Source organism: Cololabis saira, chromosome 4, assembly GCF_033807715.1.
Source record: "Cololabis saira isolate AMF1-May2022 chromosome 4, fColSai1.1, whole genome shotgun sequence".
NCBI lineage: Eukaryota > Metazoa > Chordata > Actinopteri > Beloniformes > Belonidae > Cololabis > Cololabis saira.
In genome coordinates this window covers 21291559-21319214 of record NC_084590.1, presented here as the reverse complement: position 1 = coordinate 21319214, position 27656 = coordinate 21291559, and the positions used below count along the sequence as shown (strand labels likewise).

The 27656-nt window shown below is 38.4% G+C and overlaps 1 protein-coding gene across 2 annotated transcripts in view; it reads left to right on the top strand.

Moving 5' to 3' along the window:
* si (sucrase-isomaltase) overlaps positions 1-27656 on the top strand; it is a 75580-nt gene that overhangs the window by 19793 nt on the left and 28131 nt on the right. For both annotated transcript variants that reach the window (XM_061719127.1, XM_061719129.1), the window contains exons 13-24: positions 6819-6932; positions 7536-7620; positions 8252-8369; positions 10572-10743; positions 11861-11977; positions 14509-14663; positions 17750-17834; positions 21902-21958; positions 26193-26317; positions 26456-26544; positions 26799-26848; positions 27320-27511. In XM_061719127.1, the coding sequence (XP_061575111.1) occupies positions 6819-6932; positions 7536-7620; positions 8252-8369; positions 10572-10743; positions 11861-11977; positions 14509-14663; positions 17750-17834; positions 21902-21958; positions 26193-26317; positions 26456-26544; positions 26799-26848; positions 27320-27511 (1359 nt within the window). The remainder of the gene's footprint in view (positions 1-6818; positions 6933-7535; positions 7621-8251; positions 8370-10571; positions 10744-11860; positions 11978-14508; positions 14664-17749; positions 17835-21901; positions 21959-26192; positions 26318-26455; positions 26545-26798; positions 26849-27319; positions 27512-27656) is intronic.

The window sequence follows — 27656 nt, the reverse complement described above, 5'->3', positions numbered from 1 at the left end:
GATAGCAGTTGTTAGTGAAAAGGGGTTTATGCTTAAAGATGAAGATAACAGACAGGCATGGGCAGACAGAAAGGCAGGCAGATAAGCACAGATAAAAGATAAGAAGGAAAATGAAGGCAGAAAGACTGTTCTTACTGAGTTGATATGCATATATATACACAGGAAACGAAAGCTAGAGAGAGACAAAACTACATATTACCAGGCATAAAGAACAAAGGCTCAGACAGCAGACAGAAAACATGAGAGAGAAAAGAACAGAACAGAAAAAGATTGATATGCAGCTGCAAAATGCCAGAAGATTTGATTGGATTTTTTAAGTGTTGGCCCTTTTCACTGTTTTAGCAGGAATCTGAACATGACAAAAGTTTAAGGAATAAATAAGGAAAGATGGTACCTGCTGCTATCTATCAGCAAGTTCTGACCTTGGAATTACTGACAAGCTGCCAAAAACATCCGATCTATAAATCTTTATGTGTTCACGTGATCATACATGAGGATGATTCATGCCTCTGCTACAAACCAGATTGTAAAGCTGGTGCCAATGGAAGTGAGAGCAAAGGATCGCTAGCATGGAGCAACCTTGACTTTTAATATCTCTGTGCTCAACAGAAGGATTCACACACAGAAAACACACACAGACACACGCAGGAAATCTCTGCCCTCTGCTCTGTTGATTAATCATTTTTCTCAATATACGTCATTAAGGACGACTCTTAACACACAGTCACGTCTAGAGATTTTTATTGCTTTATCGATTTCTGTTCTTCTTTGTTCTCTTCCTCAACTCGTCTATCTTTTTATCCTCATTCTCCTTTGAACTCTCTCCCTCCTCACCAATTCCCCTAGTTCACCCTTTCTATTCAAACATTTCTAAGCTATTTCCCCGACACAGGCCTTTTTATTTATTTATTTTATCTTCACTTCCATGCATCTCAATACCCTGACACATTTTGAGGTGATTGTGTAGTTATGTTACAAATGCTGTTCACAACAGCAATACTAAATTAAAATATGTTATTATTACAAAGACTCTTTAAGGAATACTCCAGTGTATTGTCCTTCAATGGCAAAGCTCAGCAACAGCACATTTGGTTAAAATGAGAATTTCAAAACTGCAGTAACAAATTCTTCATTACTTCCAAGGTAAACCACTGTAAGGAAAGTTACAAAGTTTCAAGCTAATTTTCTCGCTTTTATACCACAAATATGGAGTGAACTTATCCTGTGGAGAATGCGATTCAGATTCAGATTCTAACACTTCCGCAACAGTAACGATTAGTCAACCAGTTTGCCTTCAGTAGGACAGCAACACTGGGATTAAAACATGAATGGAAGAGGAACGTAAAACAGCAAAAATGAACATTTAATAAGGCATGTGACATCTGATAATATAAATTAACATTATATTGCCAGCCACTTGGAGATTACACCCTAGATCAGGGGTCCCCAAACTTTTTCCAGTGAGGGCCACATATCTTTTCCCTTCTCTGATGGGGGGCCAGGGTCAGTTTCACAGAAAAAGTGTGACAATCGCAGTGATCATTTATTGTTTTCCAGAAAACATGCTGACACTCCAGCGCAACACACATATCCAAATATTAATAACCCTTTCTGAGATCAAATAACCCTCTCTGGGTTCTTCACAGAATAAAATAACACAAAAAATATATAGGCTAATAACACTATTTATGAAATCAATAAAAATCAAATAACCCTCTCTGGGTTCTTCACAGAAAGCCGTGCACAATCCTAGGTAAAAGTTCAGCTTCAAACTATTTAAATATCCCGCATTCTGAATCTGAATCAATTTTTCTCTCGCCCAACCTTTTTGATGTCATTCCGTTCTTTTTTTTCACAATTCTTTATTTCAAATTGTCAACAATACATTATATAACAAACAAAGCATATATAGAAACAGTTGATGCCAGGGGATTAGTCACAGACAGAAATTAGATCAGTTCAAAAAAATGTTATACATAGTACATAACTTAGTGGTTTGGATGGCTTTTCTATTTTTAGAATATTGGATCGTTGCAATGTATTGTTTGAATTCATTTTTAAAGGCCGGGAATTTCCCGGCGGGAAAGATGGTTTGTGATTAGAGAATAGATTTGTGAATATGGAAATTACAAGTAAAAAAATGTAATTGATGATGTAAAATTGATTTGCTTTGCTAGAGGTGTAAGAAAAGAATCCAAACAATACATTTTCATATGAAAGGGAGAAATCAGACTCAATATGTTGTGAAATTAGTGAACAGATATCTTGCCAAAAAAAAGACGTCATTTCTTTCTTTTTTTTTTTTTTATTAACAATTGCAAACATAACAATGATAAAAAAAAACTTCACATTATGCAAATTCACGTCGAATTATAACATATAAAGAGTACAACACAAATAAAAAACAAAACAAAAAGCAAAACACATTACAACCAGCCAGGGGGGATGAAATTATAACAGAAAGCCAAAACATTTACATACATTTATGGTTTTGATAGCCTTTGAATTATTAGAAAACTTAATAGAGTCCAGATACTGTTTTAGTTCACAATGAAAAGTAAAAAAAGAGGGTTTTTTGCGTAAGAATTTAGATTTGTGGATGTGGAATTTTGCGAGGATAATTAACAAATTAATAATAAACGTTTCCTTTGGCTTTGTTCTAATTGTTACATGGTCAAAAACACCAAACAACACATCCTTTCAAAATAAATTAAAATCAATATCAATTCTTTCAGACACAAAATTACACATATCACTTCATTCCGTTCTGGGGGGGTCACGTTCACGTTCTATGACCGGGGTAGAGGGCTGCATGGGGATTGGCTCCCGTCGGGTCCCGCGGGACCCAACGCAAATCTCGCTGGAGCGGGCGGCTAAAAAAAAAAACACTGCGGGATCGGGATCGTAGCGACAAGATGGAAATCAATGACGTGGAAAAGAACCTCAAACAAGGTCTTTACAAAACAAAGACAAAGCAAGGCAAGTCAGATATTTGTAGAAACTGCGTTTAGTGTCTGTGGACGCATCTTGGAAGAGAGACGAGGGATTGGAACCGCAGTCGGTCAGCAGCTTTCTCTTCCTCCACACACTGAGAAAAATACATCTAAGCGCATGTAAATATAACATATTTAAATCTGTGATATTAACAATTAAAAATTAACTCTGTTGCTTTACATGAATACATCTAGTTTTGAACTTAATCTGCATTTGTTCAAAAACAAGACATTGTGCATTTTTTCCTTAACAAGCAGCATTTATGTAATCCCAGGTAAACTTTTCATTTACACAAAAACAACAAGCAATGATCTTGTTGTATTTACTTTTCCTTTAACAATTTTAATCTATTGGGCAGATTGACCAACGTTTAGATCAGGGGTCACCAATCCTGGTCCTCGAGGGCCGGTGTCCCTGCAGGTTTTAGATGTTTCCCTGCTTCATTGCACCATGATACAAGTGACTGTGTCATTAACAGAATTGTGCAGCCCTGGATGACAAGCTGATGATTATGATTAATTAGAATCAGGTGTGTTAAAGCAGGGAAACATCTAAAACATGTAGGACACCGGCCCTCGAGGACCAGGATTGGTGACCCCTGGTTTAGATGAAACATACTTTATTTTTTTAAGTAGAACACCACAGTAAAAACTATTTTGCTTGATCTACTTTAAAAAAAATAAGGCAATTTTTTCGCATGAGCTTTTTATGTAGGTAAAGAAAGATTAGTCTTTGTATAAACTACTTAATTTTTAGTATGTACAAAATTCATTTGCAAGTAAATTCAACTTAATTTTGGTGAATAAAGTAAACTTTAACTTTAACATTAAGTTGACTGTACTTGCAAAATGTATTATTTACATTGTAAAAAATTAAGTAGTTTATACAAAGACTAGTCTTTCTTGATCTACATAATAATCTTATGCAAAAAGTTGACTTATTTTTTTTAAGTAGATCAAGCACAATATTTGTATCAGTGCAGCAATGTAATGGCCAAGTGATTCATTCATTTGTTAAAGCAGCACAATGTAACTTTTCCACCTTAATATAATATTTCCAGAGTCATTGTGATGGTACATCAACTTCCAACAGGTTTAATGACACCTCTGTCATGGTCTGAGGGGTCTGTATCGCCTTCACTGGCACTATGTAACTTCGAGGTGGATGGTAGGAACCCTTCCACACTACTGGTAAAGCACTACCGCTTTTGTCCAAAGGAGCCGCCAAACTAAACAAAAGCTGAAAGTTACATTGTGCTGCTTTAAATTAATTTGTTTCATTCGTTAACTTTGTTTATTTTATGTTATTTATTAGTGTTATTTGAGCCACTCAAAGCCTACTCTCGTTGCTAAAACCTCAATCACATAATTGATACGTGCGCGAAAGGCGAAATAGCTTGTGCGATGATGACAATGATGGATTTGCATCCAACTTTCTGTCAGGTGGCCTATTAACGGTCAATTATCCATCAAGCTCCACAGTTATATTGTTAACATTAAATCAGATAGATTTGTCTAGGACAACATTTCTCTTGCGGGCTGGGAGAAGACACAAAATCAATGCATCTCTATTATTGTGCGGCACGAATTCTCAGAGTTTTGCGGGAGCGGGCGGGAGTGGATATAAACACTGGGAGCGGGCGGGAGCGAGGTGAAGAAAACGGTCCCGTGCAGGGCTTTAGACTGGGGTATGGGTGGCCATAAGGGTAAAAAACGTGCTGGGGCAAAGCGAGGTCGTAGTAACATTTTATTTTATTTTTTTCATCTCTGGTATTTTTCAGGGGGCCGGTGTTCTGTCGATCCATGCTACCCGTCGAGAACTGCTACTTTGTTCTGCGCACAGTTGATTTTCAAAGTTTGATTGCCACGCCTATCATTTCTTGCATCCCTTCTGTCCACTCATTAAGTGACGTGAGCATTATTTGATAGGATGTTACTGGACTATCAAATTATGCTACCCCTGAAATATTGATTTAAAATTGATGAATTGAGGTGTAAGTTTGCTGACATTCATCCTGCAGTGGCAGTGAGATGATTAGTCGTCTAACCTGAATGCATTAAAGGGGACCTATTATGCCTATTGTTTTTGCTAAATAAATTAGAAATTCAGCCTCTGAGCCATGTCTTTATCTTCCCAGTGTCTAACCTCCTTCTCTATGCTGCATTCTGAGTGGGCGGGGAGGCTATGATAATGAGGCACTGAGCTGATTGGCTGCCTGACGCAATGACGCAATACACCGCTACGAAAAAATAGTGGAAGCTCCGGCCGGCGGAGTTACCGTGTCCTAACACTGTGTCATAACTTTATGCGATGCGAGCGAGCGCCAGCGACAAAATCAATTCCATTGCTTTATTTTCTATTGGACTGTCCTAACTGGCCGCAGCAACCCAGCGTTGCGCAGCGTTGCGCAGCGTGACGCGGCGCGCCGTTTTGAGCTGAACATTTGTCGGACACCCTGCTTCTTCCTTAAGATCCGCCTTAAGATTCACCCCCACGGCCTCAAGCTCCTCCCCACCCTGTGTTGAGTGACAGGCAGCGGAGAGCTGTCGTGGGCGTGTCGTTGACTGAATTGGCTGTGTGCAGTGGATGCAACTCTGATTTCAGCAGAGTTGCGCTTTTTCCAGTATTTCACACTTGTTTTATTGTCTGACAATAGAAAGTAAGTGAAAAAAATGAGATTAATCAAAATCATAAAAATGTTTGTCAAGTACGTTACTTGACATACAAGGAATTTGTTACTAAAAATAATCTTTACACAACCTACAAACTTTTTTTGTCAGGTTTCAGTACAGAATCATTGACCCCCATTCAGTTTGGATAAGCCAAGCCAACATTATCTATAAAGCACTTTAAAACAAAGCAAGCACTGACCAAAGTTCTGGACATAAAATACACTTTAAACCACTAAAAGACACAAATTCAAAAACATAAAATATAAAAACCAAAAATGAACCAAGAGACTTCATGAATAAGGTAAGAATTAAACGAAATTAAAATAAGTTAAAATCAACATCTCATACTTGGTTAAAAGCCTGGCAGAAAAGGTGGGTCTTAAGAAATGTAAAAACGGCCAAGGAATGAAAACGTCTGATATTTACTAATATTGCATTCCACAATTTGCCAGACAAAATGTAAAATAGCAATGATGCTTTTGGAAATGAAGGCAATAAAGAATAACTTTTTTAGAGTCAGTTTTTAAATGAGCAAAGCCCTGTGATGAGATGATCACTGGTAATGTAAAACAATTCAATCTTTAGTCTTACAGCTCAGAAGCTTTAAAATTCACAACTTGCAACAAAATATAAAAGCTATTTGAAAAAATAAATATCTTAGGATGTACTTGTAGCAATGGCTTGCTACTTGGAGTCACCCGACAGGACAGAGGACACGGGGTCTCGAGGAGGAAATGTTTTATTCCGAATCACACAGACGTGAACCAGGACTCAGCACCTTCAGCAGCTCTCCTTCCTACCAGCAGAGAGTTGCTGGTGAACAGTCGTTGTTTATGAAACCAGGCAGGTTGGAGAGGTTGATTGGGCACAGGTGTGCCCAATCAGCTGAGTGGCTGCTTCCCCGCAGCCCACACCCAATCCTCCACCCTGCCACAGTACTGAAATAAGGTGAACACGTTTAGTTACTTTGCCTTTGCAGTAGTGTCATAGTGTCAAGTCCACCCTCAACATGTGGCTGGTTTGTTTTTGCAGCTTTGTTGTTTTTATAGGTACTGACAGTAAAACAAAAGTTCTCATAGTTGTATCTAAAAATATTTGAAAGTACTTGTAATGCTTGTAAATAAACAGCATCTCGAATTTTCTCCCTCACAGGTGTGGCCGGGAGAAACAGTCTTTCCAGACTACACCAGCCAAAATTGCATCAATTGGTGGACAGATGAGTATTTGCGATTCTACCAGGAGGTCAAACACGATGGCCTCTGGATTGTAAGTCAGATTCCACAGCATAAAGGGGACTTAGTAATTAGCTGTTCAGTGGCTATAAATTCTGAATTTGGCGTTATTCTGCAGCCAGTTACACACACACACACACACACACACACACACACACACACACACACACACACACACACACACACACACACACACACACGCACACACGCACTAGCACGCACATATGCACAGAAGGGCAGTAAGCTTAAATATTTGCAATTTAAAGTGGCAGTTACTTGACTTTGGGGTGAACACTGAAACCAATAAAGTTTACCAAGCAAAGAACAGACGGACATTTGTACTGTTAATGATACCTCAAATGGAAATTCACAAAATCCTACCATTACTTGTGTTATTTGCTGCAACACAAACAATGTCTAATGTCCAATCCCGGTTACTTGACTAAAACCTATCATGAAAGACAACAAAAGCTGTTCAATTATCTGCTTTTCCTCACATTACCATGTAGCAAAGACATTCTGGATCCCCTGTACTGTAACAAGCCAATGATCATTTTAATTTAAAAATTCACAGATTATACTTAAAATGTTTTTTGTTTTTATCAACTTCCTGATAATCAAACTTATGTACTTTCAGGACATGAATGAGGTGGCTAATTTCAAGCAAGGATCATCCAAAGGCTGTGTTGATAACGCCCTTAACTACCCCCCTTACACTCCAAGTAAGATACATAATTTACTATATTCTGAGTCACAATCATAATAAATATGCTGCTCTCCTGTGCTCTTGATATCCATATATGATATATCCACTGTTTTTTCCTTGACAAATATACAGACTCAAACATGTTTTTGGTTGATGTGAGCTAGCTTGCAATATGACTGTTTTAAGACAAAGATATAAAATTTCTTTTAGGTGTGCAGCCTAAAGCTGAAATCATGTACACAAGTTGATAAATTTACCACAATAGCTCATAAAATAAGTTGAGGTCCAGGGGAAAACTCATCAAAAATAGTGGGTCCCTGGTGAAGAATTTTGAAAATGGGTCCTCTGCCATATCTTTTATTCTGACTGTGTCCCCAACAGCTTGATCATGACTGGACAGGGATGCTTCTCTTTTTATTGCACTTCCCCTTAGTCATCCTTTTCTTTCATTGCCCTTCCTGTCCTTATTTCCTTTGTTTCTGCTTTTTGCTGCAGTGTCATACATATATCAAGGTCTCTCTCAACCTATCTGCCCCACCACCCACCTGCATCTCTCCTTGTCCTTCACTCTGCTCTATATTTTGCATTCCATACCTTCACCCACTTTTTTCATTTTCTAACCTGCTTCATCTTTTCTCTACCCTCAGAGATTCTAGATGAGCTGATGTACAGTAAGACCCTGTGCATGGATGCCAAGCAGGCCTGGGGGAACCATTACGACGTCCACAGTCTGTACGGCTACTCCATGGTCCTGGCTTCAGAAAAGTGAGTGCATCCATAATATGTGACAGAGAGCAATTTGGCCCACATGGAATATGGAAGCCAACTTGTTGCCACCCCCTCAGAACAATGAAGTATCAGCAAACTCAAAAACAGCGCAAGACGCACAAAATTCAAAAAGTGTCATACAGTTAAAGGATATGAAAACAAACAACGGAACTGGCAAACAAGAGTTCTTACAAGAGTTCTTTAGGTATGCAGCTGACTTATGCCTGCCCTAAATCATAAGCCTGTGACTCTTATACAGAAATTGTTCTTTGGATCCCATGTGTTTGAAATATGTTTTAATGAGCCCAGTTCCGAAGTTGCGTATATGAATTTCTCATCTGGGTAGAACGCCGGAACTGTTTAATGGCCCATTGTGCTCACAAACCTACAAAAGGGCATCGCTGGGACCGTAGAGTATAATCACTAAGACATGGAAATTTAAATGGTCACATAAATCTGTTAGATGACAGAAAATGTGCAAGCTCGATGAGAAATAATTGTTGTTGTTTTAAAAGCTAAAAAAATCGTCTCAGCTTATACAGATTTCAATGTGTATCATGCAGGCAGTTGGCAAGGAAGTTTTTGTGTATTCCATAATTCAATTATGTAAATGGTGGTGATGCCCATTAGAGTGATAAACATACATTTACCATGCCTGCGCTGTTGTGCGTAGATAGTGAATGGATGATACTATGGGGACGTGTCCTGAAGGGACGTGTCTTGAGAGATACAAGTTAAGTAGGGGCCTCGCAGTCATGTCTTTGGCAAGTACCATGGAACTTGAGTAACATTTTCTATCATTTTCATTTGATCTTAATTCTATGCAAAGAGGAACAAAAACATAAACACAAGATGCCTACTTAAATCTGCTCATAGTCACTGCTGAGCATAATGACCTGTTTAATGATAAATAAGAGATATACATATTCTCAATGTACATAACAAGTACTTATCTATAGAAGTACAACGACATTTGCTCATTTAATTAATATGTTCTTAAGAAGAGTAGGAAAACAGAGTGTTGGCTGTGAAATTGATCAATTTAAAGTAAACATTATGGTTTATAGTGCTTTAACAATGCTGTAACAGGAAACTCAAAAGCATAATGCTAAAAATATCAGCTAGCACATCAGTTTCAAAGGCCCCTGATGCAGACAGTGATCCGCTGCTGGAACTCAACCTGACACAGTGATGCATTCATAGGGACCACTGTTTTGCAATAATTTCTGCTCAGAAATGTTAGAGGTCTATTTAAGTTATGTTCATCACCCCAGTTCCTTTATATGTGGCTAATGGCAATGGAGATTAATTAGATTGGAGCCTAGATGCCAAAACTCATGTATTTTATCATTATGAAAGCAGTTGAGGTCTTCTTTGTGAGAGATGATTGACTGAATGATTTAAATTTACACATGAAACTCTTGTTTCTGTGTGGCTCTGTGATGGGGTGGCGACTTGTCCAGGGTATATACCATCCCTCGTCTGCTGACAGCTGGTGACCTGGAGCAGGATGGAGTGGGTATAGAAATTTGATGGATGAAGTAGCAGCTAGGTGCTGGGAATCAAATACACTTAATAAATCATCAGCAAGTGGGACCACCTCTATGAAGTTTATGTCCTTAGCTGGGCAGGGTGTGTTAACATAACGCCAAGGAGGAAATTGATCAGAAATGATCTAAGGTGTTGGTTTACCCCATTTAAAGCTAGTTCAATTTTTATTTGTTTCTGTTTTTTCAACTTACTCTTCTCTCTGTCAGCTCTCTGATTAAAATGTCCTGTTGACAGCACTACCATTACATGTTATTAGCTTTGTATTGTCATGGACATCAATGCTGCTTACATTTTTCTCAAGCTAAATACACTGCAAAATGGGTACCTCTAGAAATGATCCTAATATTCCATAAATCTAGTCAAAATTGTCTAATTTTAAGCAAAATAATATTTGCACATGTGTTAGGAAAATATTGATATTATTATACTTAAAACTAGCAAAAAAATGTCTACAATAGTCTTCAAACTTTCTTTTTTGCAGTGTATGATCATACTACAGGTATTTGTTCCCCTATCTGTGAGCATGTATGTTATCTCCAGTGTATACATTTTTCTATCCCTGTGTCCTTTTGTTTAAAAATATTTTTTTTAATCTTAATGACCTGGCCCTCCCATGATTCTCTCTTTTCTGTTTTCGCCACCTCACAGAGCCTTGCAGCAGGTGTTCGGAAGAAACCGCAGTCTGATTCTGACCCGCTCCTCCTTCCCAGGTGTGGGAAAATATTCAGGCCACTGGCTGGGTGACAATGGTGCCAACTGGAATGACATCAAGTGGGCCATACCTGGCATGCTTGAGTTTGGGCTGTTTGGAGTTCCCTACGTGAGTACCAAAGGTCCCGTTCACATTAAGCTTAATGTAAGAGGCTTTGACAACAAAAATATATTCTTAAACACCATGACCAAATAAAGCTTATCAGAACTAACTCTTTTTTGTTTTTTCCACTTTTTTTCTCTTTTCCAGTTTTGGATTTAAGAGTGTTAAGTGTTAATTAAATCTTAACTTTTGCTCATCTGAGTGCATGCAGTCCATATACAGAGTGTGAGAACCAACCCAAACCATTTATTCCAACTAACTCTTCTCTCTGTTGCATGACAGAATGATTATTCTGCAAAAAATATTACCTTTTCCTTAGTTGTTTTCTTTTCAAACAAAGCAGAACATTTATAAAGCAGAACATTTATATGAGACAAACAGCTTGTGTCGTAAGATTTAGGGCAAGTCATCTCTTAAGTGTGTTTTACCTTCTACCCTGTGGCTCTGCAATCAGAACTCCTCTGTTTGCCTTTGCAAACTGAGATCTGTATTTTGACATCCTGACGGAGGGACAGGTGAGGAGAAGTGCCTGGAATAACATTAATTTAAACATCAAGAGGGTTACCACGTTATGGAAATGCCATCACGTTCAGAAACATACATCCATACACTGTTGTATGTGTACACTGCCACTTACTATCCCCAAGTGAATGAATGTTTCTGTTCACACCAAGAGCCAACAGCAGTAAGAAAACAACGGGAAGTCAATTGCTCGCACAAACCCAACACACACTCCTCCAGCTGTGAACATCAGGTGGTCCTAAAATGCCAACTACTTCAACAGGTCTCTGTCAAGCAGAGTTTAAGTTCCTCACAACATACAGACACAAATACTTATTTAAATAAAGAGAAAGAGAGTGAAAAAATGGTATTTGGACATATACAGTAAATCTGCTATCAGAAAAGCAGGCCATGTATGTAAACATCTCTAGTCTATTTCTTGAATTTAAAAGCGTGACAGAAATGAACCAGCATCAGGAAATGTATTTTGAAAGGAAAACATGTTGCCAGTTATCACATCAATTCAAGTTTCTTATGTATTATTGTAGATATTTGTTAACATTTATACCCTTGCAATATTTCCTTTTCAATATTTGGCTTTTGGCTTTATTTTGTGTTTCAGATTGGAGCTGACATCTGTGGATTCTTTGGCGACTCACCTGAAGAGTTATGTCGCCGCTGGATGCAAGTGGGGGCTTTCTATCCCTTCAGTCGAAACCACAATGCTGAGGGCTATGCGGTACTATGAAAGCATTTTTCCATGCAGTTGTCGTGTCAGTTTTAGATGTATGTAGTACACAGCCACCGTTTGGTCTAAAAGAACTGCAGGGTATACCCTTCTTTAAAAGCACCGTATAGATGCTATGACCTACAAGTACTGTCAGCCTGCAAGCTCTAGTACAATTGCTCTCTGAAACTGGAGCAGTGGGAACTCAGATTTTGGGTTTAGTTCTACGAATGTTACTTTTTTTTTTTAAATAAAAGCCGCTGTGAGGACGGGAGCTTTGGAGTCTGAAGTAAGATGTATAGGAAAGCAGCACCAATATTTAAAGAGGTGGAGATCTTACACTCCAGTAAAATGTAATGCAAATGCTAAATTATGTTAAGTTACTGCAGTATGATATGCCATATGGCTTAGATACCCCCCTGCCCCCATGCCACAGATGGACTGGGTAGAGTTATCATTCTACCTGCGCCTCCTCAACCCCAGCTGTGAGTCTAACCGGTTTCGGTGTACACAAATGAGTCAGCTCCATGGGCCTGCTCTTTTACAAGAATGATGGGAACTGGCTCCCATTTGACAGCCGATTCTTGGAAAATGCTGTTGTTAATTAGTTCAAGATTAAGTAATGGTTTTGCATTACTTGGCCTCAGTCATCCATACATGCAACAAATCATGAATGAAAGAACATTGGGCTCATACTATCAGGTCCAAAAGGTGGATGGTGGCCTGAAGTTTTAAAGAGTGTATAAAAAAAGGAGCACAGTACACACATAATAACCTTTACACGAGTATGTGTATACCAAAATATAATGTAATGAATAAATATAATGGCGATCTGGAAATGACAAACATTTTGAGTTATTCAGGGATTCAAATTTTTCAAGCAATATTCATTAACATATATGTACAGTGCAAATCACTAATTAATGCTATGCTGTTTTTGGCTGAATTATTCAAGTAAAATAGGTAATGAATGACCACCAGTTTAGGGGTCATCAGAGCCAACTCTTAGTGCTGATCTGATCCAAATGAATGTTACATCACTCATTGGAGCTGAAAATCCAGTTCAATCCATTATCCGTGTTGTTTTATCCTGCCCATGAAACAAAATACAATCATGAATCACATCACTATTATGCAAAATCTAGTTTTTTAGTTTCCCTTTGATTTAAGAATATGATGCATTAAAAACACCACCCCATCAGTAAAATCTCATTGTCAAAGAAATGGTGTACAGTACCGTTGCATATCCATTATATTTGACATTTGACTCTCAAAAGGACATGAGCAACAATAGCTAAATATAGCATTTCTTAAGCTCATATTTCATGCCTAGCTTACAAATTCAGACCAACCACATACTAATGGATTGTCCTTTACTTTATGGTGACCATCCTTAAAACAAGACTTGAATATATAAAACTGTTTACCTCTATGAGTGCAGTTTCATAATGCAAATAAATGCCAAGGTAAAGGTGCAAAGCTATGAATGGACAGAAAGGGATTAACACAAAGTCAAATAGTTTAGTTTAATTTAAAACGCTTACCAGGCCAAAGCAGACCAGAGTCACAACCACATCCAGCTTTACTCAGTTATATTTTAATAAGAGGAAAAATACAGTTTATGTATTTCTTTAACTATAATAGTAACATGTCAGATTTGTGGCTTTATGTCACTGAGAAACACAGGAAAAGGACATGCTGAGACTGAAGCAGTGTTTAAATTTAAATTGTACTATTTCTGTAAATGACACACATAGCTTGGGAGAAAAGTTGGTCTCAAGTACTTAACAGCATAAAAATGGAAACTCTCACTTGATTGTTCAAGTGACATTTGCATGCTAATGACTGCTGCAAAAAATAGCAGTGGCAGGGTAGGAGAAATGTGTAGGTTTAAATGTGTGTGTTTGGGAAATATGGGAAAGGAAGCATTTGGTGTGGGAGAGGGGCAAGATGATGATGAATTTGATGTAAGATTTCTGCTAAACAAGATAGCCAGCATGTGACCTTTGCTTTGCCCTAATCATGGCACTCATCAAATGCCCACACGTCCAAGACCAAACACACAAAGACACAATCACACAAGTTCTCATCACTCTCAGAGGTGCTGATGGCATAAATGATTAGCTCTATGAGTGAAGCACGGCCTGTTAGCAGCTAATCACCCTCGCACTCACCACTATCATAGACATTAAATCCTACTGCTCTTTTTCTCTCTTTATTTCATAAATCTCCTTTTAGATTAGTCTTATGTCTTCCTTATCCATAGTGAATGAGGTTAACGTCACTTATTCTTCAAAATTAAATTGATGATCTCAAAGAAAATAGTTTTGTTTTTTTTTCCTTCTTCTTCTGATTGTCTCCCCTTTCACTCGGATTCAATCATTTCCCTATCCAATTACGTAGGAAAGGTATTCAAACATGTTTCACGCTTCCATCTATTTCCCATTTGTTTCCTGGTAGATAAAATACTAATCATTGTTTTCTTTTTGCCACTCTCTGTCATTCATCAACCTCATCACTTTAATCTGTTTTTGTTTCACCAGGCCCAGGATCCAGCTGCATATGGTGCTGACTCACTACTGGTGAACAGCTCCAGACACTACCTGAAGATACGATACACTCTTCTGCCTTACCTGTACACACTCTTTTACAAAGCCCACACCAAAGGGGACACTGTTGTACGTCCTGTCCTGCATGAGTAAGTCCTTGATAATATCCCCTTCAAGGAGACATATTATGGCATCTAATACCTATTTTAAACAGGCCTTGAATGTCTTAAAAACAAGCTTTTGATTTTTTTTGCTAAATGAATTAGAAATTCAGCCTCTGAGCCATGTCTTTATCTTTCCATTCTCTAACCGCATTCTCTATGCGGGATTCTGAGTGGGCGAGGAGGCTATGACTGCGTTTACATGCACTCAATAACCCTTTTAAAACCCGAATATTGGCAATAACCCGAATTTGCACGTCCATGTAAACACCAATAACCAGCGTCGCTGGTTTGTTCGGGATATCCCGAATGATTAATTACCATGTACACAGGGATAACCCTGTTTGCTCACGCATGTAAACGGAATATTCTGAATGTTTCAGTAACCGGAATATTAGCAATAACCTGAATTTTGACTGCATGTAAACGTAGTCTGTGATAATGAGGCACTGTGCAGATTGGCTGCCTGAATGACGTGATACACCGCTACGAAATAATGGCGGAAGCTCCGGCCGGCGGGGTTGTTGTTGTTCTGGCCAGAGTTAGTTGTGGGCGTGGTTTCACGCATTGCTCCCGTCGTTACGTAACGACGGGAGCAGAATCTGAACGGCTCGTAGAAGCCACATCACACTGGACGGCTCATCCGGGCGGCTGTACAGACACTGCAGAATTTGGTTGCTTTCCTCCTTCTCTGAGTTGTCAGGCTGAGGGGAGACCACTTTATATATGTTAAAGCAAGAGAAAACGTGTTTTTCATAATAGGTCCCCTTTAAGTCTTTATGGTTACAGTTTACGCAGATTGATGAGACAACATAAAGGTTTCAGGACAGAAATATTTCAGGAGTCTTTGTGTGTGAGAATGTATAACTTAACATTATTAAAATAAATTATTTTAAAAATCATTAACGTTTAGCAGCAATACTGACGTTTCTTATAATATTGATTATAATAGTAGTATTAGTAGTCAAGTCAAGGTCATGGTCAAATGTATTTAAGTAGCACATTTCAAAGACAGGTTGACCGAAATGCTTTACAATCGGATATCAATGAAACAGAAGTAATAATTTAGAAGCAAGAAAATACAATAAAAAGCATTTAAGAAACAAAATTAAAATAGCAGTACAGTCTTATATCTGTCTGTGTTACCACCAAGTGCTTTACATATTTAAAAATAGTACAAGTTCTCACAGTCTACCAATCATGCTACAGGCAAAAACCTTGCAAATTAACTTTGGATTCCCTTCCCAGTCGTCACCTGTGGCAACTTTCTATCACTTTACAGAACTATGTCACACATTGACAACAAAGACGCTAAGTCACATAGTTCCAGTGAACATCATGGCAGAGGCAACTAGGAGACTCAAGAAAGTATTGACTCACTGAACAAGACCCCAAACAAGAATAAATCTTATATTTCTTTCAGACAGAGGGAAGTGGCCACTAATATTGCACTAAAGTGTTCTAGCTGAATGTATCCAAAACCCCAAAGTGGCCATGATCTGTTTTCCCCAATTGTATGATTAATGGTTAACATTTTTAGTTTGAATCACAGCACAGTGCTGATTGGGTTATGGCTATATGATGCATCGCCTCGTGGAATGACACAAAGATCAAGGAACTGCTGGCTATACTCCTAAAGCAGAGGAAGAACTTTATCTGTAGATTAGTGACATGGTATGCAGCCATCTACTGTAAAATTGTTGAAACAGTCATTTACAGGAGCAAATCCCAGATGATCAATAAATCTAATTCACATTATTAAAAAAAAAACAGTGATCATCACTGATAAAGCAAGTGTTTCATATGGGACAACAGCTGCTATGAAGTTCTATTGCAGGCAGAGCTGCCAACCTCCTCTTGAGTCAAGGTCGGGTTAATGGTTGGATGAGGAAGCTGGACATATTTTAAATGTTCAGTTCCATATCAGTCAGGACATGCCGACTGACTCCTGATCCAAGCCCCTGCAGCTCAGTCAAGAGTTTGGATATAGAATTAGGAATGGAGAAACAGATGACAGGAGCAGCTCATCATGTTTGTTTTATGTCTGAAAGCAGTATTAGATGTCAGAAAAGCACCTTAACCTCCAGGCCTACAGTGAGCAGTACAAGCTCCTTTGTACTATTTCAATGTGTAAATATTTGGGTTTTATAAGTGTTTTTAAAAATGATAAAACATAAATAAATTCATAAGTAAATTCAGTTGTATTGGATATTTATATTTCCACTGAGAAGGTTTGTTGCTGCATCCACCCACCAATATTCATTTATTTATGGACAATGCCTGATTTATCTGTCAGTACAGTTGTAACCATTAAGGTATTCTGGAAAATGTACTGTAAGGGATATATTTATTAACTTTTTGGTATATCATAACGCAAAAAAAAACATAAATACAGTATAAAAAATCCTATGACAGGAATTTAATTTTAAAATGAGGGGAAAATGTTTTGCTATTTTAATTATGACTCAGTCCTCTTTGGGATAACGCACTATAAAGTTCAACATAAGAGGACGGTGAGGTGGTTGAGGGAGCAGGGGTAGCACGTGTCATTGACACATGTCAGTGAACATGAGAGTAAAAAGAAACAGTTTAGTATATATATGATTAAATGTTATCAGCTGCTAAGCCCTGATTGAGCCAATCATAGCAAACAATAGTGCGTACAGCTGATCCAACTCGAGCAACACAAGCACAATTCCAGCTCTCAGAGAAATTATGTCGCACTTCATATCAGTCTGAGAGACTCATATCAAGAGAACTGAGCATTTCTGTCAAATGGATATGGAGTTTGTTGAGTCTTTGAAGATGCTCTCAAAGAATCTGAGCAGCAATGACTGGTTCTGCTGAGAGAGCGGTTCGCCCAAAAAAAAGGATTATCCCTCTCTGCTTAATAAGTATCATCAAAGAAAGCATTCAAACCTATAAAAGCATAGGATCCAGTAAGTTCCAATATCCTAAATGTTGGAATAAATATCTTGCAATTTCAGCTGAATCCAGGAAAGTCTGTATGGCTGTATATGAATATGCCTGTACAATATCAATGTGTTAATGATTCTATTCTCGTGACTTCTAAGGTTCTACAATGATAGCGCCACCTGGGAGGTGGATCGTCAGTTCCTTTGGGGCAAACACCTGCTCATCTCACCTGTACTGGATCCAGTAAGAAACTAATAATATTAACTAAATAGATACCCATAAATACCCATATAGATAGGCACATTTTAATGAACATACTCATTCATTCATACTCATATACATGCGTGTTGTGTATCATATCTAAATGCAGATTCTGTCATCTAAAAATGTGCTTGTAAATCAGGAAGAAATGTGGTGAGCTACAGATGAGATGATCAGCTACTTTTACACACATACACACAAACACCCTGACCTCCAGTGGGAAAATGTGACATGGGATTTTTCTTTGTTGCCCTCCCCTTCTCTCATCCTTCTTTCTTCTCTCTTTCAAATCCTCCCTCTTTTCTCTGACTTCTAATGAGAGCACTGACCTCATTACTAGTAGATTAGAAGTGGAGTTATAAGTGTGTTTGTGCGTGTATGCCTCTCTGCGTGTGTTTGTGTGTGTGTGCACATGTAAAGTGTGTGTGCCTGTACATGCATTTATATATAAATGTATGTATATGCACATGAAGTGATTGGTGTTATGATAAAGTGGCTTGAATAATAATTTGCAATTTAGCATGGCCTCTTGTGAATAACAAAATAGTGGAAAGTGCACTGGATTCATTGTGGAGCCGGGAGTAAAATAAATTTCATCAGTGTGATTGTAAGAAAGTTTTTGGAGGTTTTGTTTTATTCCCTTTAATGCCTGAGAGTTTGAACCACATTGAGTGCAAGCAAAACAAAGGTGACTGGATAGGATGTTATTTTTGCGAATGAAGATAAATGCTCCTATTTAACAGAAATCCCATCCAGAGACACAGCTCAGCAGCAGATTCTATAGTTTTAAACAGGAAAGGATAAAACGAAATCTATTATTACAGGGTAAATTAGGGCTTGGAATCAATTATTACCAGCTGCCTCTTTTTCTTTCTCTTTAGAAGTAAGCCATAAATGTGCTGTGATAATTGAATAAAGCAGAGTATCAGCCTTATCTACGATTAGGGCATTCATGACCTTGCTTGTGAAGCTGAGGACACGTGATGAATGATTTCCAAGACATTACATAAACGTAGAAATGAATGGATTAAACATTTGCGTACTGCTTTTACCCTTGTCAGAGGGTGACAGTGAGAAACTGAGACAATTTGAATATAGAATCAATTACTGATGTTCACATGATGAATTACACCATCATGTCAGCCACCCCCAATTACAACCTAACAAGACCACAAACAACATAAACAAATTTAAAAAAAGCTCCAAGTCCGTTTAGCACAAGGTTCTGTTAATCACCAACTGTCCCTTGAGCTAGCATAATGGACCTAGCTGTTTTCTTACAAGGAAACTCTACAGAAAGATAATTGCTGCATATTCTGCCCGTGTGTAACAATGCCAGCCTGCAGATAAGATAAGAGGCATGTGGTAAAAATAAAAAAACTCATCAAGGTCAAAACAGCGGCATCTGATGATTTGGGAATCCCACTGTGCTAATATTATACAGTGCAACAATGGTCTCCAATGGCAACAGAAGTCATGGTATTTCTGAACTTTCTGGAAGTATAGTTAAATTCCATCTTAAATATACAGTGTGAAAACCCTATCATTATAATGATAGGGTTTTTTTCTCCTTCCAGGTGATAGAAAATGAAAATAAATTATTAAACACTGCCTCAATACCACTCAAACCTTTGGACAACACTGTTATGTAAGTAACATTTACGCAGAGGTTAGCACATGGATGAACGTTTAAAAACGTTTTGAATGAAATAAAAATCATCATGTCCAACTTTTAAAATGAAGTTGATTAGGAATGGGGTCAAGAAGGAAGGCTGTTTAGTAGTTTCAATTTGAAAAAATTAAGTTCTACAGTACAGTTTTCAGTTTACTATGACGTTTTTGTTTTATATTGGACTTTTTGATTTACATGTTATTTGAATGATCTGTTGCTTATTTGTAACAACTGATTTCAAAATAGCAAGAACACAAAATGCAAACCATATGGTCTCCAAATGAAAGTCTATAAAATGATCTGTGATATAAGCATGGTTATACCCATCTTGTATGCTGTCAATGCGAGAGCCACTCAGCTGTGGTGTTGTGGTTTAATCCAGAATGAAAACAAAGTGCCTACTCGATGTAACAGCTGTGCCAGGCTTTTGTGGTTGTTTCATCTCTCTTGCTGTTTATTCAACTGTCTGCCTCCCTCTGCATTTCTTTAATGATGCTCTTTCTATATCGTTCAAATCAGTCGATGCTTTCGCCTTGATCTCTGTGATAAACTAAGAGGATCTCCCGGATGCGGTCCCTGTCTGCTGTCCCCTCTGGTCTTGAACTGTACTCTGTCCTCATGCCGATCACTCTCTCTTCATTTCAGCTCATCCTTTCATCAAATGTTAACTCCCATCTGAGTCCTGTTAATCAGTTGCCCTCAGCTCACCCTTGTGATCACGTTCCATTGCATCAAATCTTTCTCTAACACTCTCTAACACTTTCTATCTGTGGCTTTTTTTCCCCCCTGTCACCCCAGCTGCCATTGAATTTTCTGCCACTGTGAATCTTTTGTCCACCTGATCAAATCTTACCTTATGACTACCTAAGCTTCAGAGCCCCATACGAGGATTCAGGCTTATAGCTTGTCCATCTCAATTACAGTTAGCAGGCATCCTATGTCCTGCAGACCCTTCCCATTAGTCTGCTGAGTGAATGATAGGCGCCACAAGCAAATCAGACACCAGAAAACGAGGTGTAGAAGGAGCATTCATTTCCCCAAGCTATCATCCTACAGGCCATGCCACGGGGGTGACAGGTGATCTGCGTCAAACTGCCAGTCTAGAAACTCAAATGGGACATTAGGTCATTTAATTTCGTTAGAAGGAAATTATGCCAATATTTCTTCATCATATTTTACATTTCTTGTTTGACACATACTTTTCTGAGTTTTCTTTTCTGATTTGCAGACATTCTTTATATGTCCTTCATTTTTGTTCATTGTGTTCTATCTTTTTTTTGCCCCTGGTCTCTAAAGTTAGAAAGGCTGAAGTGAAGAAAAAAAGAGTTAGTCTTCCCACCAGATGAACCCGTTCCTAAACGTCTTTTCTTTTCTCACTTTTTAATCTCCATATAGTGTCTATGCGTCCAGTCTGCTATAGGCAAGTCTGATGCCTGCAAAACAAATAATACACTCTTTCACATTAGTTAAGGTGATATCTAAAATTAGATATTTTTTTCCAAATGCTTTTGAGCCCAGAAAATTTTGCGAACAATTGCTTTCATTTTCTAAGTGGTAAATGCCATAATTTAGTGAAATTGCTTAAATTAGAGCAGATCATGTCTTTGTTTTATTTGAAATCTACTGCGGTAGTTCATAAAAGGCAGAACCATATAAACAAAAGATGTATAGACCTGAGTATACCAGTGCCTTTGACAGACGGCCTTGGCTTATGTAGTTGACAAGAGTATTTCACAGTATAGTATTTTTTTTTAAGGACATGTAGTTTTTGCTCTTTCTTTTGCTGTGTCCTCTGTGTTTATATCCCTCTTTACCTCTGTTCTGCACTGTCAGAGAGCACAGGAAAGTGACAGTGCTATCAAAGGCTGGGCGTATGTCTATTGATTGCCCCGTCTGTCCACTACCTTAAGTCATCAAATGCTGTCACCCATCAATCGTCTCTTGGTGCTGTCTTTTCCATCATCTGTTGCATCATAGCACCATGGATGAAATGTCACGAGGGCTTTGTAGAAAACTTTATATTAGATGATAGGCGGCGTTAAAATAGCCTTTTTAGATGGGGACATTTGATCTTCTTTTTTACTATGAGGTTGCATTGATTTATAGCTTCACTTCTTTTGTTGCGTATTATAGCTTCTCTCTTAATGTTTAGCCTTGTAAGATTAAACTGTCAGAACTGGTACAGTGAGCAGCAGCATGTATTACCAACCATACAACACAAATCAAATGCATGCTTGTTTTCACAAAAAACAAACAAGCTGGGGCCTTTTTATGTTGACTTTGCAAAACAAGCAGATAATGTTAGACTTAACGTTGTTTTGTTTTTTTTGGACATGAATAAAATAACTAATGCATTTTTTCCCCTTTTTTTCTGCAGAATGTGGACAGACTGAGGGCATATATGCCAGATGCTGTATGGTATGACTATGAAACGGTAGGGATATTCTGCATTCTCCACAATTTTTATTTAGACATGCAAATTAAATTTTACATTGCTTTCAGGTATTTTTATCTGGACACTTATAGCAGCTATTGCAAAATATCTTAGCTTAATTTTAAATGATAAGGATCTTACAACATTATCAAAAAGATAACGCATTAAACGTGGGTTTTTAACTGTAATTCAGCTGTTAGAATGAACTTTTTAATGTTTCATTTGCTCTTTTATGGAGAAATATTATTACAGGACAGGAGCTTTTCCCATCTTTTTTCCCCAAAGGTTTTAATTTCCTGAGATTTTAATGCAATCTCTGTGACAAGATTTGCTCAAAATACCCGTCTTTAAAATGCTGTTTGGAGAAGCTGATTTAAAGGTAGGGTAAGTGATTCTATGCAATCAATAACCTAGAACAATTTCTGTCACATTAATCTAACATCCCCTCACCATCCTCTAGCTTCCAATCTCGCAAGTACATGGTGAAAAACTAAGGAGAAAACAGCTCTCATACAGTAAAAACAAAACAGAGTCAGGGTAATCTGCCCTCAAACCATTGCAAACATTGCTTTAGTCACTCACTGACTAGGTGAAGGTTTGTGCTAATGCACATGGAATGGGTGAGTGTTGGAGAAAGGCCTGGGAGAGTATGATTGAGACTGTTTTCTTTGCTTGATCTGGAGGGAGGGGTATGAATGAGCCATCTCTTTATGTTGATGTTTCATATGAATGTCATATGTATGTCATTTACATATGGAAATACTTAGCCTAACTTTAAGGGGGTGGAGACAGTCACTCAACTCCGCTCCATCCCCTCTACCTTCGGATGTACCACAGCTTTTCCACAACCCACTTCCAGGCTACAGCAATATTAAGAATATTAATACTAAGAGAGGGGAGCCTGGGTCATTCTACTCTGATCTGGTCACAGTACCATTCAAATAGGATTGGCCCTCTGAATAGGATATATTCAGATCTAGGTAGCCCCAGACAAAGTGACCAGCTGTAGACAATTTCAAACATTTGGTTTTGTCTGTTTTCATGCTAACACAGAAGCAATGTAAATGGACTTCCCCCACTACCACAAATACAAGCAACATATTTCACATGGAAATCGTTGCCTGAAGTTCTTTGTTTGAGACTGAGAGACCAGTGTGATAAGGCAAAGTGGGAGTGAGGACAAAGGGAGAGGGAACAAGGGAAAGACGAGAGAGACTATCTCCCTGACAGAGAGATAAAAGAGGTCCTGAGCTCCTTTGGGACCTTATTTGGGCTTCACTGTGGCGATGTAAAGCACCCACTGATCAGATGAACGATTAGATTAGTTTTCTTGCCGCCAGGGCCTTGTCCTGGTTGGTTCCCTGCAACAATCTGGGTAGAGGGTGGGAGTAGGACAGGGAGTATTATTAGTAGTAAAAATGGCCGTAAAAAGCAAGTCATAACATGAAACAAAGAAGAAAAATTAAAAAACCCACATTGGATGGATGGAATAGAACAAAATAAAGCAAATACGGGACAAAAAAGTGCTTGGTGAGTAAGGAAAATCAATGACTAAAGTGAAGATGAGAAAAGGGGGGGAATTGCAGATTGTAAAAAGGTGGGAAGATGAGAGGATTAGACAGCAAGTTTAAGGAGAGGAAGAGAAGACAAGCCTTGAGAAGACCTCCTTAAGGCAGACAATGAGGGGAAGATAGGATCTGAAATTGCTTATAGACGCTTCACTAACTTCAGCCCACACACACACCCATAGTGTACAGCATGAAATGATACAAGCACACACAGAAATACACACACGTACACCCTCAGTGGGAATGGTTGAAAATGGGATAAAACAAGAATTAGAGCACAACAAGAGAAAATAACAGGATGTAGGGAAGGTAGTATGGAGAAGGGGAATGAGAGGAGACTGAAGGAAGAGGGTTTTAAATAGTTTCAGACAGGTCTGAGGATTCAGTCCTCAGGGGATCAGAAATTAACTGTACACTGTTGGGATCCTTTGAGAAATAAAAGGTGAGAAGCATAGAAGGAGTGACAATAAGGGAAACCTGTTGAAATGTTTCTAAAGTGGGATAAATTTGCATCATTATTATGTAGAGATAACATTAAATATCCTCATAAAAGGACTCAGTACCTTCAGTTTATTATCTGAATATTGTTTGTCTGCAGTGATTTTAAGAGGAAAATCCTGTGTAAAAGAGATAATTTGATTAACTTTGGCTGAACAAGCACAGATTTTCTGTGTCTCATCCACTTTTTCAATGTAAAACTGGTCTAGACTCCACAAACACACAAAGCTTGACATGATGCTGACCAGAAACTGCACTACAGCTGACGTGCATGTCACACCACTGCAACTCTCAGAACACTTCCTGGATACATTTTTTCTTGTCCCTTCCTCATGTCAATCACCTGACTCCAAAGATGGTTTCCTACCCCAGAAACTTACAATCTCTCAGACCTACACAGTTGTGTGATGAGATCTGCTCTACAGTCCCTTCCCAATCAGACTTCTCCAAACTATCTGTTAATGAGGCTACAGCAGTGGTTCCCAAACTGTGTGCCGCGGCACACTGGTGTGCCTTGAGGCAAGTCCAAGTGTGCCGTGGGATTTTGTGACAACCATAGCCTACTGCAATATAGTATACAACTAGACAAAAATAATTATTTTAATTTACTATATACTACTTGGAATGCACCCATTCCATAATACAGAGGCAAACTCTTTATCTAAAAACTATTTTAAAAAATCCTCCTGAAATGGGTGTGTTTGATGAAGCCCAATTTGATAAAGTTTAAATATTTTTGTGAAGTATTTTGTTAATAAATATTTCATGAGTAGAAAAGTTGTCTTTGTCATATCTTATTTGGCATTAGTAAATAATGAACTTAACAGATAAACAGATGATATTAGTGATAACACGTGTTATAAGGCTATTTTGCACAATAGGTGTGCTTTGAAATTTTTATTTGTCCTTTGGTGTGCCTTGGGCACAGAAAGTTTGGGAACCACTGGGCTACAGTATCACTCTGCTGCTCGATCGCCTCCTCTCTGCATAGACTCTGTCCCCTGGTGTCCAAACCAGCTGGACAGAAACCTCCCAGTCCATGGCTCACAGAGGTTCTGAGGAATCACAGAGATGGACTTAACGGCAGCAAAAAGAAAGTGGTGCGAATCAAATGAGCACACTAATTTGTCTGTTTACCGACAAAACTGTTCATTTTTCACCTTAAAGGCTCCCAAGATAGCCTTTTACCAGAACACAATCCAAAATGCTCCCAACACCCAACAACCCTTCATAGTATTTAACTTTCTTCTCTCTCCACCCCCTGCTCAGCCACCCACTGGGTTGACTGCAGAAAAGTTTGCTTTCTACTTTTACTGAAAAGGTTGCTACTATCAGTAACTGATTTTCTGAGCCTGACCATCTCTGCCCACTTCTTAAAAAAAAAAGAAGTATACAGAAATGCCACGTATAAATGTAACATACTGTACCAGCTCAAAATATGTATCACTTGGTTTGTTATGGCCAACTTCTTTTCTGATTCAATTAGCCATTAGGGTATGCAGGGAGTCATGACATCACAGACCTAGATCAGAGCGTTATTCAGCCTCCCCATCTTCATCTCCATTCAACTTTACATAATGCTGAATTTGCTGTACCTCGAAGGGGGATAGTAAGCTTTTACACCTCTTTCAAAAGAGCTCCTCCTTGTGGAATAAAAACCTGGAGTGAAGTCAGTGGCTGTCAGTCAGTGACTCCACCCTCTCTAATGAGCTAATACAAAGATCCACCCAGATGTTTCATAAAAGCCTAAAGAAACTGTCAAGTTTTGAAATAACAAATAATATCTCATTGTTAAAACAACTTGACAACATAAAAACATTCACTGAAAGCTGGAACTACTAAAATAACTATTTAGTGCATTTTATTGCAAAGCAATTTTGGAAGCATCCCAGGCAGATCTGAAGAACCCCACAGACCCAGATTTATATAAACCAATGCCAAACACAGGTATTTCCTGCATATCAGCTTGTCTTAAAGGGGTCTCGGGAAAAGGGAAACTGTGATGTATAGACTGCAATTTAACGCAAGCCCAAAGCCTGCCTTTGCCTGCTCAGGCTTGTAGAAAGTTATGGCCACTCACCTCACCTTGAGGTGTATCACAGAGATTGTCTTGACAAAAGGGCGGTAGGCTTCAGTGAGTAAATATATTTTATTGCCTGATCAATCAGATGGAACGACTGCGAGACCGTAAGATGCATGTTGAATTGCATCTACCAGGTGACAAGCTTGGCCTGCACATCAGAGGTGGTGGGATTCTCCCCACACAGAGGCCTGATGTCACCACCACATACAGGTACACCCATACAACAAATGTATAGTCATAAATGTTTCATATTCCACTTCATTGATTTCATTTGTTTGATTCACTAAACCATAACTGCATGTACCTACTGTATAGTGTTTGTACTTTTGTGTTTATCTATGCTATTAGTCGGCGCAACCCCATGGGTTTGATTGTTGCTCTTGATGACAACAAACAGGCAGCAGGGGAACTCTTCTGGGATGATGGAGACTCTCGAGGTATTGCTGCTTTCTCATTTGTCAAAATGTGTTTGTGTGAGAGACAGAATTGTGTTATTATTCTACTACTGATCACAAGCATTCTTTTTTTTCTCATAATGGAAGCAATTAGGTATTAGAGCCAAAAGAATTGTCGAAAAACATTTTCAAATAGTGTCAGTCAGCTCACAAAGAATAACAAACTGGGTTCAGAAACTCCTCTGTGTGATAGCATGACAAACATTAACACCTGCATGTATTTGTTTCTTTTACAGAGACAGTTAAGAATGGAAACTACCTTCACTACAGTTTCTCTTTCACAGATGTAAGTTTCTCATAAGCACCTGGTCCCTCTCTTCAAATCAAACCCTCATGTTCTCTCTGACCTGAGATGAAGTTGAAAAATAAAAACCCATCACTGGATGCTTTTGGCTCTTCTAGTCAAGATCATCAGGCTTGATTAATCCCTGTTGCTCTGTCAAAGCTTTGTTGACTCAAGGGTTCCATGTTCCTGTGATGCCTTGAAATGAAGTTTGTGTTTCATATTTAATTTGTGAGAATAATCTTTTTCTTACTCAAAGGAAATGTATTGCATCAGTTGTTTTAGGGAAATCAGTATTTATGAGTATAAACAATGTAAGCAGTGACTGTACTACCCTGGAATTGATTCTGTTAGTTTGGTTGTTTTTTTTTTATCTTGCAGAAGCCAGTTTTAGTACTAGTCAGTTTGGGAGTTTGAAGTGCCATAAATACCTTAAAAAAATAGGTATGTGCTTCTGTTTCTGTTTCCCTGCAGTGGGTACTGACAATGAAGGTGACCCATGCTGGATACACAGACCCAAATACCCTCAACTTTGATGACATTGCAATCCTCGGATTGCCAGATGCTCCATCATCCATCTCTGTGACTGAAGTTAACACTGAAAGTGGAGCGAACATTACTAGCACCTTGACAAATGACCAGATATTCCATGATGTAGCCAAGGAGGTAATCTCACAGATTTTCTTATGAAAATAAATAAATAAATGCACTGAGTTATTTCTTCGCATCAGCTGAAAAGTCATCAGGGTTTCTTTGTTTTTGCCTTCTTACAAACCAGTAGAGAATTATCACCTGATTGTGGTTTTCCCCT